The sequence below is a fragment of the Mastomys coucha genome, unplaced genomic scaffold (assembly GCF_008632895.1).
Source record: "Mastomys coucha isolate ucsf_1 unplaced genomic scaffold, UCSF_Mcou_1 pScaffold14, whole genome shotgun sequence".
Taxonomy (NCBI): domain Eukaryota; kingdom Metazoa; phylum Chordata; class Mammalia; order Rodentia; family Muridae; genus Mastomys; species Mastomys coucha.
The window spans coordinates 67,377,935-67,394,737 of NW_022196896.1; the positions used below are offsets into that span (position 1 = coordinate 67,377,935).

Below are 16,803 nucleotides of genomic sequence, written 5' to 3' on the forward strand. Positions count from 1 at the left end.
ATATGTGGGAGATGTTCTTCCAGCTGCCTAGCAGAGAGTTGATGTACCAGGGCTGTGAGATACTGGAGGGGGGGCACTCTCTCAGAGAAGGCGGGGTTTGAGGGGAAGGGTTGTGGGAGGGGGTGACTGGAAGGGGAGCAGTGAGTAGAATGTAAAGTGAATAAGTTAAAAAAAAAAAAAGAGTCCCACCCTCAAAACAATGCCACTCATATTCAGGGTGGTTCTTCCAACCTCAATTAACCAAGTATTAAAAACAAAAACAAAAACCTCACATACATGCCCATAGGCCTGCACTCTCTCATTAAGATCTTCTTCGACACACTGAAGAGTTGGCTCAGTAGTTAAGAGCCCTTGTTCTTCTAAAGGACCCAGGTTTGATTCTCAGCACCCACATGGAGGCTTACCATCTTTTCTGGTACCAAGCATGCATGAGGTGTGTGGACATAATACAGGTAAAACATTCATACATGCAAAATAATAAAATAAATTTTTTTTTTAAAAAAAAGACTTTCTTCCAGATAATTTTCAGTTGTGAATTAAGTTGTGTACTTTTAAGTTGAGAATTAAAACTAGCCATGATACTAGCCAGAAAGGAAAAAAAAAAAAGACAAAACAAAACAAAACAAAAAACAAAAATGAAACAAAAAAACACAACAGCATACTCTGTCTTCATTCATGTCCAAATTGCCAACACAGTCCACGAAAGGACCCAGGCTGGCGTCCTTTGTACGTGATCTAGGAAGCCCAGTACCAAATTTTGGAAAAATACCTTTTCCTCCTTTACTGTTGTTGGTTTGATTTGGGCTTTGTTTTTGTTTTATTTATTTACTTTTGAGGCAAGGTTTTACTCTAGCCAGGATGGATACACTCCACAACTTAGCCAGGGCTATCCTCAAACTATCCTCAAGCTCCTAATAATGCTTCTGCCTCCCTCCCTCTGGCATGGGGATTGCATGTATAATCCACACAGGCTGCAAAAATGCCTTTCCATTGGCAATGGGCAATATGTTTCCCAGCAATGATTTTAATGTGTTAATTTTTAAATTGCATTTAGGAAGCCAGGCATGATGGCTCAGGCTGGTAATTCTAGCCCTTGGGAGGCTGAGGCAGGAAGACCACTTCTAGATCTAGATCAGCTTAGGCCACAGAGTCCCAGGCCAGGCCCACATCTCTCATAATAGAACAAACTTCTTCATACGTTTATTCTCAGAAACCCTCATATACTCATTTCTTTTAATGTTACTTTTTCTCTTTTTTTTTTTTTTTTTTTTTTTTTTTTAGATTTTATTTATTATTATATGTTAGTACACTGTAGCTGTCTAAAGACACTCCAGAAGAGGGTGTCAGATCTCATTATGGATGGTTGTGCGCTACCATGTGGTTGCTGGGATTTGAACTCAGGACCTTTGGAAGAGCAGTCGGTACTCTTAACCGCTGAGCCATCTCTCCAGCCCCATAATGTTACTTTTTCTTTTTCTTTTTGTCTTCCAACCTACTAGGAGCTAAGCATGACGAAGAGTAATTAATTATCCCGCTTAACTCTAACACTTTCCTGGGGAATCCTTGTGCAGGTGGAAAGAAACGCAGAACCACTTGTAACCTTCTAAAGTAACTTCACCAGCTTACAGCTTTAACCCTTCTAACAGAGTTACAACTCTGGCTCCAAAGACTAGATAAACCAAGCTCAGGCCTCCCGCCCCACACTGGTACCCAGCTGACTTAATTGTGACTCCAAAGCCCATATTATCCATTATTTTCCACTCTCCCCTACTCCCTTCCCTGATCCTCTTTAGATAGTTACAAGTGCAGTAATTGGACAGGGGCTATGGTCAGCACTCTGCAAATCAGAAAACACCAATAACTTACTCAAGTTGTGAGTTTATAATAGCCAGGCTCTTTAACAATTGTAAGGTTATAGAGGAATGCGCAGAACCAAACACTAAAAAGTAAAATAAAATCTTTAAGGCAGGGAGATCTTGTCTAGGATACCTGAGCTTTTAGAGTTTCATTTATCCATACTGCTGTAAGTGTTTCAGAGAGACCTGGGGGAGGTGGCAGAGATGGTGGATGCTCTCTCTGTCCTCTGCCTCCCACGTGCTTACTTGCTGGCTCTTTGTTCTCCCAGAGTAGACTGAACTTTCATAAGCAATATTCCCATGGGCTGTAGACTGTATCCAAGTGAACACTGCCTACATTTATTTCCTTCCTAGGGTGGCAAAACCGCTTCTGCCTGCACAGCTTTGGAAATACCTCACCGTGTTCTAACCTGACCCTGATGTGGCAGCCACCCAGAAGTTCCCAGGGCCAGGATTTCACATTCTAGCCACCCCTCCTCTCAAAGAAAAATGGGTCCCAGGAGGTGGTAAGGGTACCCACCCTTGCTTAGTCAGATTACCTGAGAAGTCAGTGCTGTGGTCCCTCCCCTAACCACCAAAGTAAGAGCTCCAAAAATAAAGAAGGCAGGAGAGGCTAAAGAGTACAACCCCATTCACCAATCGCAGCTTCCCACAGTGGTCAGCTGACAGGTAAACCGGAAGCCCAGAGGAGGCAGAGGATGCTCCTGTCCAATAGCCTCAGTCACAAGGCAACTGGAACCCAATTTGCACCCCAAAGAGACGGCTCAGACATGTTTTGTCCACTTATTCCTTTTACAAACGTTCACTGAGCCTACATTGTGAACCAAGCACCAAAGGTAAAATGCCTACCCTTACAAACAGGCAATTTAATCAAGGAAAACATCTCAGGAGCAGGAGAGGTGGCTCAGTGATGAAGAGCACTGGGCTGTTCTTCCAGAAGACCCAGGTTCGATTCCCAGTACCCACATGGCAGCTCACAGCAGTCAGTAACTCCAGTTCCAGGGGACCCAACACCCTCACACCAGGTAAAACATCAATGCATATAAAATAAAAATATTTTTTAAGAAAGGTAAAATATCCAGAGAAAACATAAGCATATTATATGAGAGAATATGGTTTGAATGAAAATGGTCCCCACAGTCTTGAATATTTGAAGGTTTGGTCACCAGTTGGTGGAACTGTTTGAGAAGGATTAAAAGGTGAAGAGGTCTGTCACCGGGAGTGGGCTTTGAGGTTTCGAAAGCTCAAGCCATTCCCAGTTCTCTCTGTCTCTCTCTGTCTCTGTCTCTCTCTCTTTCTCTGTTTCTCTCTGTCTCTGTCGCTCTGCCTCTCTCTCTTTCTCTGTCTCTGTCTCTGTCTCTGTCTCTCTCTCTCTGTGAGTGTGTGTGTGTGTGTGTGTGTTTCTCTGTCTCTGTCTCTGTCTCCCTCTACCTCTCTGCCTCTGGTAGTTATCTCATCATAGGAGCTCTCAGCTACTACTCCAGCACCATGCCTACCTCATGCCTGCTCCCCACCATGATGGTCATGGACTCACCCTCTGAAACAACAAGCCCCCAGTAAATGGTTTCTTTGGTCAGCTGGTATTTGGTTACAGCAGTAGAAAAGTGAAAACTAAGTCAGAGAATCAGAAATTAAGAGAGAAAAAAATGGAGGCATGTATAAGGGGAGGGGGTAGAGAGGGAGAGAGGGAGAGAGAGGGGGAAAACACGCATGTAAGAGGGTATATTGTAATCCTCAGACAAAAGTTTGTGTTTGTGAAAATGGGCAATCCAAATTATTTTAACCTTTGGACTTTTGTAAGCCAAAACTCCTACTATCTAATAACAAATTTAACATAACAATAAGAGGAAAAGATTACTGAGCTGTCTCTTTTACCTCAGACTGTTAGCCAGTCTACTGGGTTTTTTGGTTTGTTTGGTTTTTTTTGTTTTTTGTTTTTTTTTTTGCAAAAAGAAGTCTAGAACCAGCTTCAACTCATCTTAGCCCCTATTATTTCCTTTAAACACAATAAAGCCCATAAACTGTCACATTGCTAAAATTTGCATTTCCATGTTTCCCAACAATTGCCAGACCAAAGATGCCAGGTGGCACATCACTCCTGACTGTCCAGCATTCCTGCATGGCTAAGTGAAGACAAGCTCAAAGGGAATACACTAAGTCTGGGTTGCTCAATAAATGTTCAAAGGTCAAGAGTCACACTGCAAAGGGCATCTAAGAAACAAAGTATCTTCTCTCTCGGTAGACTTTCTCCTTCTTTCCCTTTATCTTTTTGCAGGGTGGCATGCGCCTGGCAACAGGAACATGAATTAACCCAGCCTGGGTTATACATTGTAACCCGTGTCTACAAGAGGAGAGAGAAGCTTCCGCATATTCACAAAATCTAGACAAAGGAGACACCAGAGAAGTCCAAAGCCACGGGTATCACAACAACATACGACCTGCAGGAGGATGGAGTCCACACCTCTCTGAACTCCTTTGAGACAGGGTTTCTCTGTATAGCACTGGCTGTCCTGGAACTCACTTTGTAGACCAGGCTGGCCTCGAACTCAGAAATCTGCCTGTCTCTGCCTCCCAAGTGCTGGGTTTAAGGCGTGCGCCACCACTGCCCTCTCTGAACTCCTTACAAACGAACTCTGTACATCTGAGTCATAAACTCTCTGAAGCTCATGCAACACTGATAGGCAGCTCCGCCCTCCACATCTGGATCTTGCTAGATGGAGAATAATCTGAAGACTGCAGGCCCTGACTCACCTGTCCCACTGCTTCCTTCCCAAGGCAGTAAGCACATCACACACCCCAAAGGGTCAGTGGATTAAGTGGGTGGGTGGGCTGCGGGGAAAGTGTCTGAGGAACAAACTGTTTTCCTACTTCCCAGTTTACAAGTCTCCTGTCCTACAGTCACCCTCTGCAACAGATGACTAACACATCTGATACTCTACTTAATCCACCATAAATTAAGCCAGCGTCCCCAGTGTTGTACATACATAGCCCTCTCCAGCCACTTGGCCTCTGCTACGCTTTGTAGGATGCTACCAAGTTCTTGTTCTCCAGTCCAACACTAAATAAACCCCATAGTGCTGCCCAGGGCCTCACAAAAGGCTCCATGGCCTCCTTCCTTCTACAGTAACTTGCCCCACGAAGCCCACCTGCTGCACAAGTTGTCCCTGCTGTTCGGGAGGATTCTCAGGAGAGTCTCGGCTGTCATCGTGGACCCCGACCCCACCCTACACCTAGCTTTCCCTGAAGCTAAAATACATGATTTTAAGTAGAAGCATATTCCTCATTTCTCCAAACAGACTCTGCTCCCAATGGGCCATCTCCAGACTGGCCCAAGTGCAGACAGTCACCAGCAATTAACCCGAGCGCACAGTTTAGGTCTCTTGACCCCTCAGCGCCATTCAGAAGGTTATTGAAAGGACCCCATCATCTAAAGTCCCTTTTACCAGAGCTCCTTATCCAAAGGAATCATTCTGACCCCCTAGGCAAAAACACGACAATTCCCCTTCCCCGGCCGAGCAGGTGCTCTAGCTAATAACCGAGCTGATCCCAATCTCTAACAGCTTTGAGTTATAACTTTTAGAAGGGGAAAATGCCTTGTTTGGGGGCAACTTCAAAGCCTATCATATTTTTGTTCTATCGTTGCTCAGAAGACATGGAAAGGGGAAACAAAAGCGGCACGCTTAAGTTCGCTTTCCAACTGTAGTGCCTCAGTTTCCCCTCGAAGCGAAGACAGCTCCCGCCCCCTGAGCCAGAAAGTCCTGGATCTCTAGAGCCCCGCGACGATCTAGCCTTAGGTCCGCAGCTGCAACACCACCTGGAGCCACAGCTGCGTCCAGATGGCCAAGTCCCGGCCTGCCTGGGCGCACCCTTCTGTCACCTGGCGGGGCCCTAGGGCGCCCCGATCTCGCTGCCTTGGGGCAAGCTCTAGAAGCTGCGTCTCCAGCGTTCGCGAGCCAGGTCACACCAGATGCACCTGCCTCTCCCGGCCCGTGGGTCCCTGAGCTCCAAACCCGGCCGGAGCTCGCGTGAGAAACGCAGGAGAAAGGAAAACAAGCCATAGGCAGGGCCGTGCTGGCCTCGTCGGCTGCCACCGAGACACCACCTGCGACGCGGCCGGGCGGCAGGGACAGAGGCCGGGCCGGGCCGCCGCGCGCGCCCCTTACCGGTGAGGCGGCCGCCCCCCTCGCCGTGCCCGCGGCGCCGCTGCAAGACGAAGTAGCAGCTGCTCTTCTGGGTCACCCAGAGCTTCAGCGCGTTCTTGAGCAGCACCTCCTCGGGCTTGAGCCACATCGCGGCGAACCTGCCGCGCCCGCGGGACCCGGTTCACATTGCCCCAGCCGCCGGCCGCACTGGGCCGAGCCCACTTGGAAGGAGGCGGCGGGGAATGCGCGCCGAGACAGCAGCGGGAGCGCCTGCCGAGCCCCGGAGCGTCGAGACCACGGCTCGCCGGGCTCACCCCGCGCTGCCCGCCGTGGCCCCGCCCCGGCTAGGGCCCGCCCACCCGCCGCGTTCCCGCCCACCTCGAAGCCACGCCCTCCCCGAAGCTCCAGTGGCGCCTCCCTGGTTTCCTAGTCCCTGCAGCTCCCCGCCAGGGTTCCGGAGTGGCGGGAGGAAATTGGAGCCGCTGCCAGATCTCCTCCCTCGGCTCCAGGACGAATCCCCTCCTTCCCGGGAGGAAGCGAGCGACTACGCGAGTTGTCTCCACGCTCCTGGTTTAATAGCTGGAGGAAGGACCTAGGGGGAAAAGACATCTTGTTATCCAAGCTGCAGGTTGCCCAACCCAGTCTTAACCTTGGGGGAAGTACAATGCACGCCAGTAAACTCGAGTGTGTTTCAAATAACCAAAAGCTAACACTGAAATCGGAGACTATTGTATCTGGATTTTTTTTTTAAATACTGCGCTCTTTAATTTTTTTTTAATTAACACATAATAACCGTGCATACACAATGCTACATTTTTTAGTCCATGTATGCAAGGGAGGACAGGGTCAGAGAAATTGTTTTCCGTTAATTCAAACATTTACATTTCTTCTTTCTTACATTTTATTTATTGGTGAGGGGCACGGTCAAGAGAGACAGTTTGGCACGTGGAAGTCAGAAGACAACTTTGAGGAGTCAGTTCTTGGCTTCCATCATGTGGATCCTGGGAATCCAACTCAGGTCATCAGGCTTGGCAGCAGAAGTCATTTTTGGCAGCCCCCACTTATTATTTCTCCCACAGAATATTTTTTCATGCTTTTGTAAGGATCCAACTGAGCTATCTGAGATGTAGTGGCATAGCAACCTGAGGCAAGCAGCAGACCATACTGAACACTGAATGTCCCTTGGAGACATAGAAGCTAGAAGGCACCACTATGAGACTCACCCCTGCGGGTCCTCTCCACAGAAACAAAGTTCTTGTGTCTATTCTGCGAAAATGTTTAACACACACACACACACACACACACACACACACACACGAACATGGGAGCAGGTAATAGTAATGAGAAGACATGTGGATGCAGGGTTTTAGATAAATATTTCTTCTAGGCCATAGTAGACATAGATACGTGTTAACTGTCTTTGAAAAGACCAAGGGAAAGGGATCCAAGTATTCTCTGTGGGGAGACAGTTAGATCCAAAGGGAGAGGAGAGGGTCCCTTAGTCCCTGGGTTTTGACAAAAGGACAAAAAATGTAGTTGTTAAGTAGGACAGAACTGGAAAGTAGAAGCCGTCCTGGGAAGGATCAGAGGCTTGGAGCTACACCAGAGTCAAAAGAGTCAGGAATGGATGGCAAGGAAAGATTCGTCCACGAAACATTCCCAGGCACCCTTTGCTCTCAGAAGCACTGCAGGCTAGAACCATAGAGGTGAGTTGGATATTAGTGCTTTTGTGTGACAAGATAGGCCCACTCACCCCAGATACCGATCCCATGACAGGCCAAAGTGTGGATGCCACCAAAGTCCTCCAACCTGGTAACCCAATGCATTTTCTTGAGGTTACTTACAGGAATCTGGGTGAGAGGTTACTTAGAAGACCAGAAATGACTCAAAGACAGCTGCATCACCAAAGTCCACCCCAGCATTGGTGACAGCTCACAAAGCTGGGAAGCAGAAGCACAGTGAAGAGCCTGGGGGCTGGAGAGTGTCCTTTCTAGGTACCTCGGTTGGTCTAACCGTCTTCCAGGCAGATGGGCTGGTATCTGCTTCTTCCAGGCAGCGGTTCTGGTTTTAAGAGTCTTCTTTGCAGCCTTGCTCTACTGCATCTGAGAGGGACTCGGCTTTTATTGTTATTCTGGCAGGAAGGGGGGGGCGGTTAGTGACGTTAGACACTTTCAGGGACTTCCTGGACCTATTTGTTTACCTTCTTGCTTAAGGAGCTTCCCTGTAGGATGGGATATTTTAATCTTGGTGGGTACTACTATACACCTGCCCTAAAGATTCACGGATGGGAAAATAGACATAGAAAACTGACACGGGCCGAGGACACGGGGATGCACAAATGGAATGTTCAGGTGCTGGAGACACAGGTTGAGAAAGCTCTAGAGAACACCTTTTGCTAGATTAGAGCTTAAAAAGAAAAGCACATGGGCTTGCCACAAGGTCAAGCCTAAAGGCTCCTTGGATGCCTCAGCCTATAGAACTGTGAGACACATTTCTATCCTTTATAAATTATTCACTCTGCAGTATTCTGTGATAGCAGCAGAACCAGACCAGACCTGCTACACACACACAGTGAATTTCAGCGGTTCTTAACTGAATGTAAACTCTCCTGACCCATCCACAGTCACTCACGTTGTAACTATTAAGCGCTTCCCCATCATATTTTAAAGGCAAGAGGAGTGGGGGCTGGAAAGATGGCTCAGTGGTTGGAAGCAGGACCGCTGTTCTTGCAGTCTGGTTCCCAGAACTCAGACAGCTCCAGGGGGACTGGTGAAGAGACATCACAGGCTCACACAGCATCCTCCTATCAGTCACCTCTGGGTACCAATCACCCCTTGATGGTGTTATCTTGGGTTGGATTGTACCTCTAGATCTAGGTTGGCCCTCTAACAGCCCCCCAGCACCCCAGACCATGACTTACTTAGAAATAGAATCCATGCAGACGTAATTAGTCAGATGAGATTATTAAGATAGTAGATGTTAGTACAGTGAGTGGGATCCTTATGAAAGGAGGAAGTTGGAGCAGGCACAGAATAACATATGCTGATAGAGAAATGCCATTGCAGTATTAAGTAAACTGCAGGTGCTCAGAGAGAGCCTGGAGCATCCTAAGAAGTTACCAACCCCAGTGACTTGATTCTAGGCTTCTACATACAGAACTGAGAGATAGTGAATCTCTACTTAAACATTCTGGTTTGTAGTTCTTTGTAAGCCTCATCCCAGCAAAAGACTGTGGTTGTTTCCTTGATTCCGACTACATCTGTGCTGGATCAAGTTGTTTCCAACCACTTTGGTTCTAGACAGGACCATCCCAGCCTGATACCAGGAATGAACTCAGGAAACAGTTTATTGACAAAGAAGTCTGACTGAGTTAACTGTGCACAGGAAACACAAGTATGTTAGTAACCTATGACGTTCACAGGCAGCAGGATTACTCCAAATAGCCCTGATGGTGGTGTGAGGAGTGGGTAAAGAACAAGGCTCAAGGGCTCTTGCTGCTAAATGTGATTGCCATGGCAACAATGGTGAGTACAATGAGATGGCTGTTTGAGACTGCTCTGAAGAGTGAAAGAGAGAGAAAGAAAGAAACAACAACAACAACAACAAAACCAAAGAAACAGAGAAAGAAAGAAAGAAAGAAAGAAAGAAAGAAAGAAAGAAAGGAAGGAAGGAAGGAAGGAAGAAGGAAAGAAGGAAAGAAAGAAAGAAAGAAAGAAAGAGAAAGGAAGAAACAAAGAAACAAAGAGGAAGACAGAAACAATGAAATAAAGAGAAAGAAACAAAGAAACAAAGAGGAAGAAAGAAACAATGAAATAAAGAGAAAGAAACGAGAGAGAGAGAGAGAGAGAGAGAGAGAGAGAGAGAGAGAGAGAGAGAGAAGGAAGCATGAAATGTTAAATTCCCATCTCAAGGTACAGATATGATAAAATTTCAAAGAAGTTCTTATCTGTGTGGCCACAGGATTGGCCAAGTCATCTTATTATCTTAAATATAATTGTGTGGGTTATAGAACTGGGACAAAGGATCCCATCTAACTTCAGCAAGCTCCCTTGTTAAGAATGGGACATGACTCCAGGCGGTGGTGGCGCACGCCTTTAATCCCAGCACTTGAGAGGCAGAGGCAGGCAGATTTCTGAGTTCGAGGCCAGCCTGGTCTACAGAGTGAGTTCCAGGACAGCCAGGGCTACACAGAGAAACCCTGTCTTGAAAAACCAAAACAAAACAAAAAAAAGAATGGGATATGACTGGGAACGTGTAAGGTAATAGATACATTTTGGAAATATTTGGACTGACACAGACAAAGCCAATTCCCCAAACCCAAGCCTCCCATCCCAGCTTCCACTTACAGAGAAACCTGAGAGTCACTGCAGCCTTTGCTTAGAACCTACCCATAACCACATGCACATTCACTCCAGGACCTCAAAACAGAGTCTCCGTGGGAGGAGAATGCAAGGTCAGTTTGAGAAGGGAAGTCACCTCGGAGTTGAAAAACCCTTCCCATACAGATTGGGAAGAAGTTGAAGGTCAAATATGGCTCATATTCTAGAGTGTCAGGCCACTGAATTATAAAATTAGAGTCAGCAATATTTACAAATATTTACATACTCACAATTATTATGTTCATACATATGATCTATCAGAGCAATGAAAGAATTTGGGGAAATGTATATGAATATGCACACATATGCCAAAATCTTTTTAAAACTTAGGGCTTGGGACACTTGGGAAAGGACTCAGTCAACTATTTGCAGTACAAGCATGAGGACTGACCTTAATCTCCCAGAATCAATATAAGAAAACCAGTGGCACATGGTTATAACCACAGCCCTGGGGAAACAGGCATGGGAAGGACCCTGGGACATGCTGACCAGCCAGTCTAACCAACTCAGAGAGCTCAGCAAGAGATCCCATCTCAAAAAACCTAAGTTAAAGGGGCTGGAAAGATAAATAACCCTTAAAAAAAAGAGAATTAACCATTTTAAAAGCTAAAGGGCAATTAAGGAAGACACCTGACATCAGGGTCCAGCTTCCATATGTGTGTGCACACACCCACATATACATGTATTTATTATATACACAAGCAAAATAATTTTTTAAATGTTTTGAAAGGGTATTTTGTAGAAAACAGCAATACAAATAATGCAATGTAAGTACACTTTGGTCCATATCGATACCCTAGGTAACAGCCATATCTTTAATCCTAGCACTTGGGAGGTAGGGACAGGAGTATCTCTGTAAATTCCAGGCCAGCAGGACTGTATAGTAAGACCTTGTCTCAGAGGGAGACCTCCTGACATGATTAGAATATAAATATACACGCAATTTGTATATAATGTTATATAACAATGTTTTATAGGTAATTTGTTTACTGTAATACCTTACTATATTCATATGTAATGAATTCATATAATGCCTTAAATCATATATTCATCTGCCTGGTCTTCAAATTCTCCTTTGAACTTATCTTAACATTTTACTGGGTTTTCCCAATTAAAGAGTTGAAAAGAATTTTCAGTGCATGTTCACTTTATATTTACACCCCGAATCATGTTTAAGCTTTGAAAATTAAACTTCAGCAGTAAGAGAAGGACTGTGATTGAGAGATTTCTAAAGTTAAATTACAGTGTGTGCTATGTGCTTCGGAAGACCTGAGCTTGACTAACAACACGACCCAATAAAAAGCTGCCAGAACATGGTGGTGCACATAGGTAATCCTAGTGTGGGGAAGGCAGAGAGAGACAGATACCTGGGCCCCATGGGTCAGTCAGCCTAGCCTAATTCCAGAGCCCTGGGGCCCAATGAGACACAGTGTCCATAAACAAGGTGGAGGGGCCATAGAGATGGCTCCGTGGTAAAGAGCGCTTGGTATTCTTGCTGAAGGTCCCAGTTCAGTCTCTGCACTCTTACCGGGTGGCTCACAACTTCCTGTAACTCCAGTTCCACGGAGATCCTGGCCTCCTCCGGCCCTGGCACTTACGTGCACATATGCACATGTGCATGTAGGCACACACAGACCCACACAACACGCGTAGTTTAAAAACTAATAAATATTTAGGAAAGAAATGACAAGTTTGACATTTCCTGATGAAGGAAACCTCTGGCCTCCATGTATGCATATGCATGTATGTAGAAATGTACATACGCACCTGCACACACATGAACGAACAATCACATACACAGGAACACACATACATACATACATACACACACACACACACACACATATATATATATACACACACACACATATGTATAAATGGGAGAACTAGGGAAAAGGAACATAAAAGGTAGTTTTTATTTCTACACAGGATACAGACACCTTATTAAACTTATTCCTAGATCCCACGAGAGGATGCTAATCCTCCAAGCTGAGACACTTGGTCAAGCACATGAGGGGAAGAAACAAGGCTGAGCTAGGACAGATCTGCCCTTCATCCCAAGGTCATAAAATCCTAGTGACATCTCACAGCAGCCACCTCAGCACTGACTGGCAGTCTGAGAAAGGTCATTGGAATAAAGTACACAGATGCCCAAGAAGATGGATAATGACAAAATGGAAGCCCAAGATGAGGTGAGAAGCATTCAGAATGAAAGTACACCATGCTTCTAAAACATCAGGACCAACTCCAGCCTGGGTTAATATGAACTGATCTATCTGGCAGAAGACTGGCCAAAATGGCATTAGCAACAAACATCAAAACTTTCTTCCTAGCAAGGGCAAAAGGAAGAGGATGTTGGTAGAGCCATGCATTACACAAAAGAAAATGAAGAAGGAGGCCAGAAGTTAATTGCCCACGAGAGACATGCTGTTGTTGCCTGCCTTCACCATAAGCAAATGGACAAATCCCCCCCACACACGTAAATATACCCTCGAGTAAGTGTCAGGCATGTGCTTTGGATGAATGCAGGCTTGAAAAAAACTGACCAGTTAAGTAAAGAAAGTCTAGTCTAGAAGCTAGTAAGAAGGGCACACACTCAATTTTGCAATTGTTCATATGGTCCTTAAAAGACCTGGTGTCTTAGTCAGGGTTTTACTACTGTGAACAGACACCATGACCAAGGCAACTCTTTTGTTTTGTTTTGTTTTGTTTTGTTTTGTTCCTCGAGACAGGGTTTCTCTGTGTAGCCCAGGCTTTCCTGGAACTCACTCTGTTCGAAGCTAGCCTCGAACTCAGAAATCTGCCTGCCTCTGCCTCTCAAGTGCTGGGATTAAAGGTGTGCACCACCACCACCCCGCCTGGCATCCAGGGCAACTTCTTTTAAGGACAACATTTAAGTGGGGTTGGCTTACAGGTTCAGAGGTTCAGTCCATTATCATCAAGGTAGGAACATCACAGCAACTAAGCAGGCATGGTGGAGGAAGAGCTGAGAGTTCTATATTTTCATCTGAAGGCTGCTAGCAGAATACTTGCTTCCAGGCAGCTAGGATGAGGGTCTTAAAGCCCACACCCACAGTGACACACCTCTTCCAACTGGCCCACACCTTCTAATAGTGCCACTCGCTGGGCCTAGCATATACAAACAATCACACTTGGGTATAGAGGAGACCCATGGTCCATGTCTGGCTGAAAGGGGACTGTCAATGCCAGGACTCCAGTCAGTGTTCTGAACAGGACACTATTAGTTCATGGCAATCATCCCCCCAAATCCAGCACCACTTCTTCTGAGATAGAAGAGATTACACTACTGACTTTCCTGTGGTTTTTTTTCTTTCAGTTGCTTCTACAAACTTACATATTCCTTTTTCCTCCTCTGATCCTACCTGTGAGCCTTTTTAAAAATCCCATAAATGGCAATTCAGGAATTAGAGTTAAGTGTATTATGGTATGGATATTATAAAGTCCACATATGTCAAGCTATAAAATGTGAATGCTCTTAGCATTTCTGGGTAAAACTGTATTGTAAAATATTATTATATGTGTGTGTGGGGGGGGGGAATGTCTTTCCAGAGGAGTTTGAGTTCTCTAAACACAAAAAAGTGATAAAGTCTTAGGAAGGCTAATTTTGTTGATATGATCAGTACTTATATTGAAATACATTGCATGCAGCCCACAAATATGTACAGTACTTACTTATTGGTCAGCGTTTTTTAATCAGGCATAGTAGCCTATAGCTATTATCCCAGTACACAACCATAGATATAGGAGGATCATAGGTTCAAAGCCAGTTTTGCACTATACAATAAGCATTAGGCTAGCTTGGTCCACATAGGGAGACTCTTTTTTGCCAAAAACCAAATCTTGCCGGGCGGTGGTGGTACATGCCTTTAATCCCAGCACTTGGGAGGCAGAGGCAGGCAGATCTCTGAGTTTGAGGCCAGCCTGGTCTGCTCCAGGACCAGGACAGCCAGGGCTATACAGAGAAACCCTGTCTTAAAAAAACAAAAACAAACAAACAAAAAAAGATGTGTGTAGACAAAAACAAAATCGTTAGCCAGATAGTGGTACATGTCTATAATCCCGGCTACTCAGAAGGCTGAGGCAGGAGAATTGTAAGTTTAAAGCCAGCTGAGGCAGTTTGGTTGGACCTTGTCTCAAAATAAAAATAAAATAGGGCTGGAATGTAGCTGGGGCACCCAGCGTGCACCCAGCATGTGAAGGTACTGGGTTCAATCAAGACAATTGCTTATGAATATTCATGGAGGAAACTCATTAATTACCTGACCTGTCCATTTCACACTGTACACATGACAATAACACTCTGGGCCCCACACATTTGTACAATTGAGATACTAATTTAACAAGGAAAGTGCTGGAGCTGGGAGGTAGGGCAGCCCTTAAGAGCCCTTGAGCTCCTTCCAGAGACCCTACCAGCTGGCTCACAGCTGACAATTGATTCTGACTTTGTGGGTAACCACATGCATGTAGCATACACTCAGACTTACACACACACGTGTACACACACCACACATGCATACATGTTGCGGGAATATTTAAAAAATGAAACCACCCCACAAACTCCCTTTCCTGCTGGGCCACGTTCTTGACTGGTACTGTCCAGCACCACCATGTCCCAGCAGGCTCTTGTTATTTTCTCCCAGCTATTTGCAACATCTCGCTCACATGCAATACCTTACACACCCCCACAATCATTCATCTCACTAGTACCTAGTACCCGGTAGGTAATGAATGACTCTTAAGGCTTTAATATCTAATCAGGTTTATATTATAATAAGATCACAATTTACAAGATGCCAATACAATACTTTCAGAACCAAATAATAAAGACAATATTTTGGCCCAATCAATTTAACCTTGTAAAAACCTTAGCCTGGTTATAACCATGCAGGGTCTGACTCGTCCTCCTAGTCTGACTCCATGATGATAATCCTTCTCCTGCTCCTGACCTTTCTCCTCCTCCAATTCTAGCTCTACCTCTCTATTCCTGTCCAATCACAGGCCTGTCCCTGCCCTAATGTGATTGGACCGAGAAAATGCTGCAACACATACATACACATGCTCACATACACATGCATACACATGCTTATACACACACGTGCTTATACACACACATGTATATCCACACTCACGTATACATATACACATGCATATGCACACACACATGCACATACATGGACACATACACACATTCACACATGCATACATACACTCATACATATGCACACATGCACACATTCACACATGAATGTGAACACACACATGCATACATGCACAGGCACACACAGAGACACACAGACAAGTGCATAAAATGAGGACCGATGTTTTTAAGAACTAACTGTAGCAATGACAGAAAACGCTAATCTCTTCTCAGGTATAGAAAGGAAATGAGCCTCCAAGGCCATCCCTCTGACTAAAGGCACTGGGCTGTTGCTCTCTGTCCTAGAGCTACACGCCTGGCTCAGGTCTCTGTCACAGGGGCCCAGCCTCATGTCAGTTGTCTCTGAACATACTCTCTTGCTCCATGTACTTCCCTCTACACACACAGAGGAGGGAAATGAAAAGAGACAAGTTAAAAAAATATATTCTGGGAATGTTAGACCAAGCCCTTCCCACTGCCTGCAAATTAAGACATTTCTAGTTCCCATTCACAATTAACTTAAAAGAAGTGTGTGCATGTGTATATGTGTGTGTGAGTGTATATGTGAGTGTGTATATGCATATGTGTATGTTTGTGTGAGTATATGTATGTTGTGTGCATGTGTGTATGTGTGCCTGAGAGTGTATATGTATGTATGTGTGTGAATGTGTATATGTATGCATGCATGTGTGTGTGTGCATGTGTATGTGCTGTGTATGTGTGCATATGTGTATGCATGTGTGACTGTGTGTGTGCATGTACATATGTATGTGTGTGCATGTGTGCATGCTGTGTGAGTGTGTGTGCATGTGTGTATGTGTGTCCTATATGGAAGGTGGAGATCAATGTTAAATGTCTTCCTCAACTGTTCTTTTTTTGTTGTATTTATTAAGAAACAGCCTATGAAGCCCTGTCCATCCTGGACTTCACTATGTAGATTATAGATCGACCTGCATCTGTCTCAGTAGGGCCTGGACTAAAGGCATGGAATAGCACACCTCACCTTATTATTATTATTATTATTATTATTATTATTATTATTATTATTATTATTTGTATCAGAGTCTCTCACTGAACCCAGAATTCACCTATGGACTGACAGGCCAGTAAGCTCCAGGGTTCATCTGCCTCTGCCTTTCCCCAGACTTGAGAAGGTTCCCACCAAACCTAACTTTTACATGGGTGCTGGGGACCAAATTCGGGCCTCATGCCAGTGCATCAGCCACTTTGCCACCTGAGCCACCTCAGCACCCATAACTAACATTTAT

The 16,803-nt window shown here is 45.1% G+C and overlaps 1 protein-coding gene across 1 annotated transcript in view; it reads right to left on the reverse strand.

Annotated features, from left to right (window-relative positions):
• Tbc1d8 (TBC1 domain family member 8) overlaps window positions 1-6,342 on the reverse strand; it is a 115,646-nt gene extending 109,304 nt beyond the window's left edge. The window contains exon 1 of the mRNA XM_031367289.1: window positions 6,020-6,342. Coding sequence (XP_031223149.1) covers window positions 6,020-6,146 — 127 coding nt within the window. The 5' untranslated portion in view covers window positions 6,147-6,342. The remainder of the gene's footprint in view (window positions 1-6,019) is intronic.
• Window positions 6,343-16,803: the final 10,461 nt, after the last annotated feature.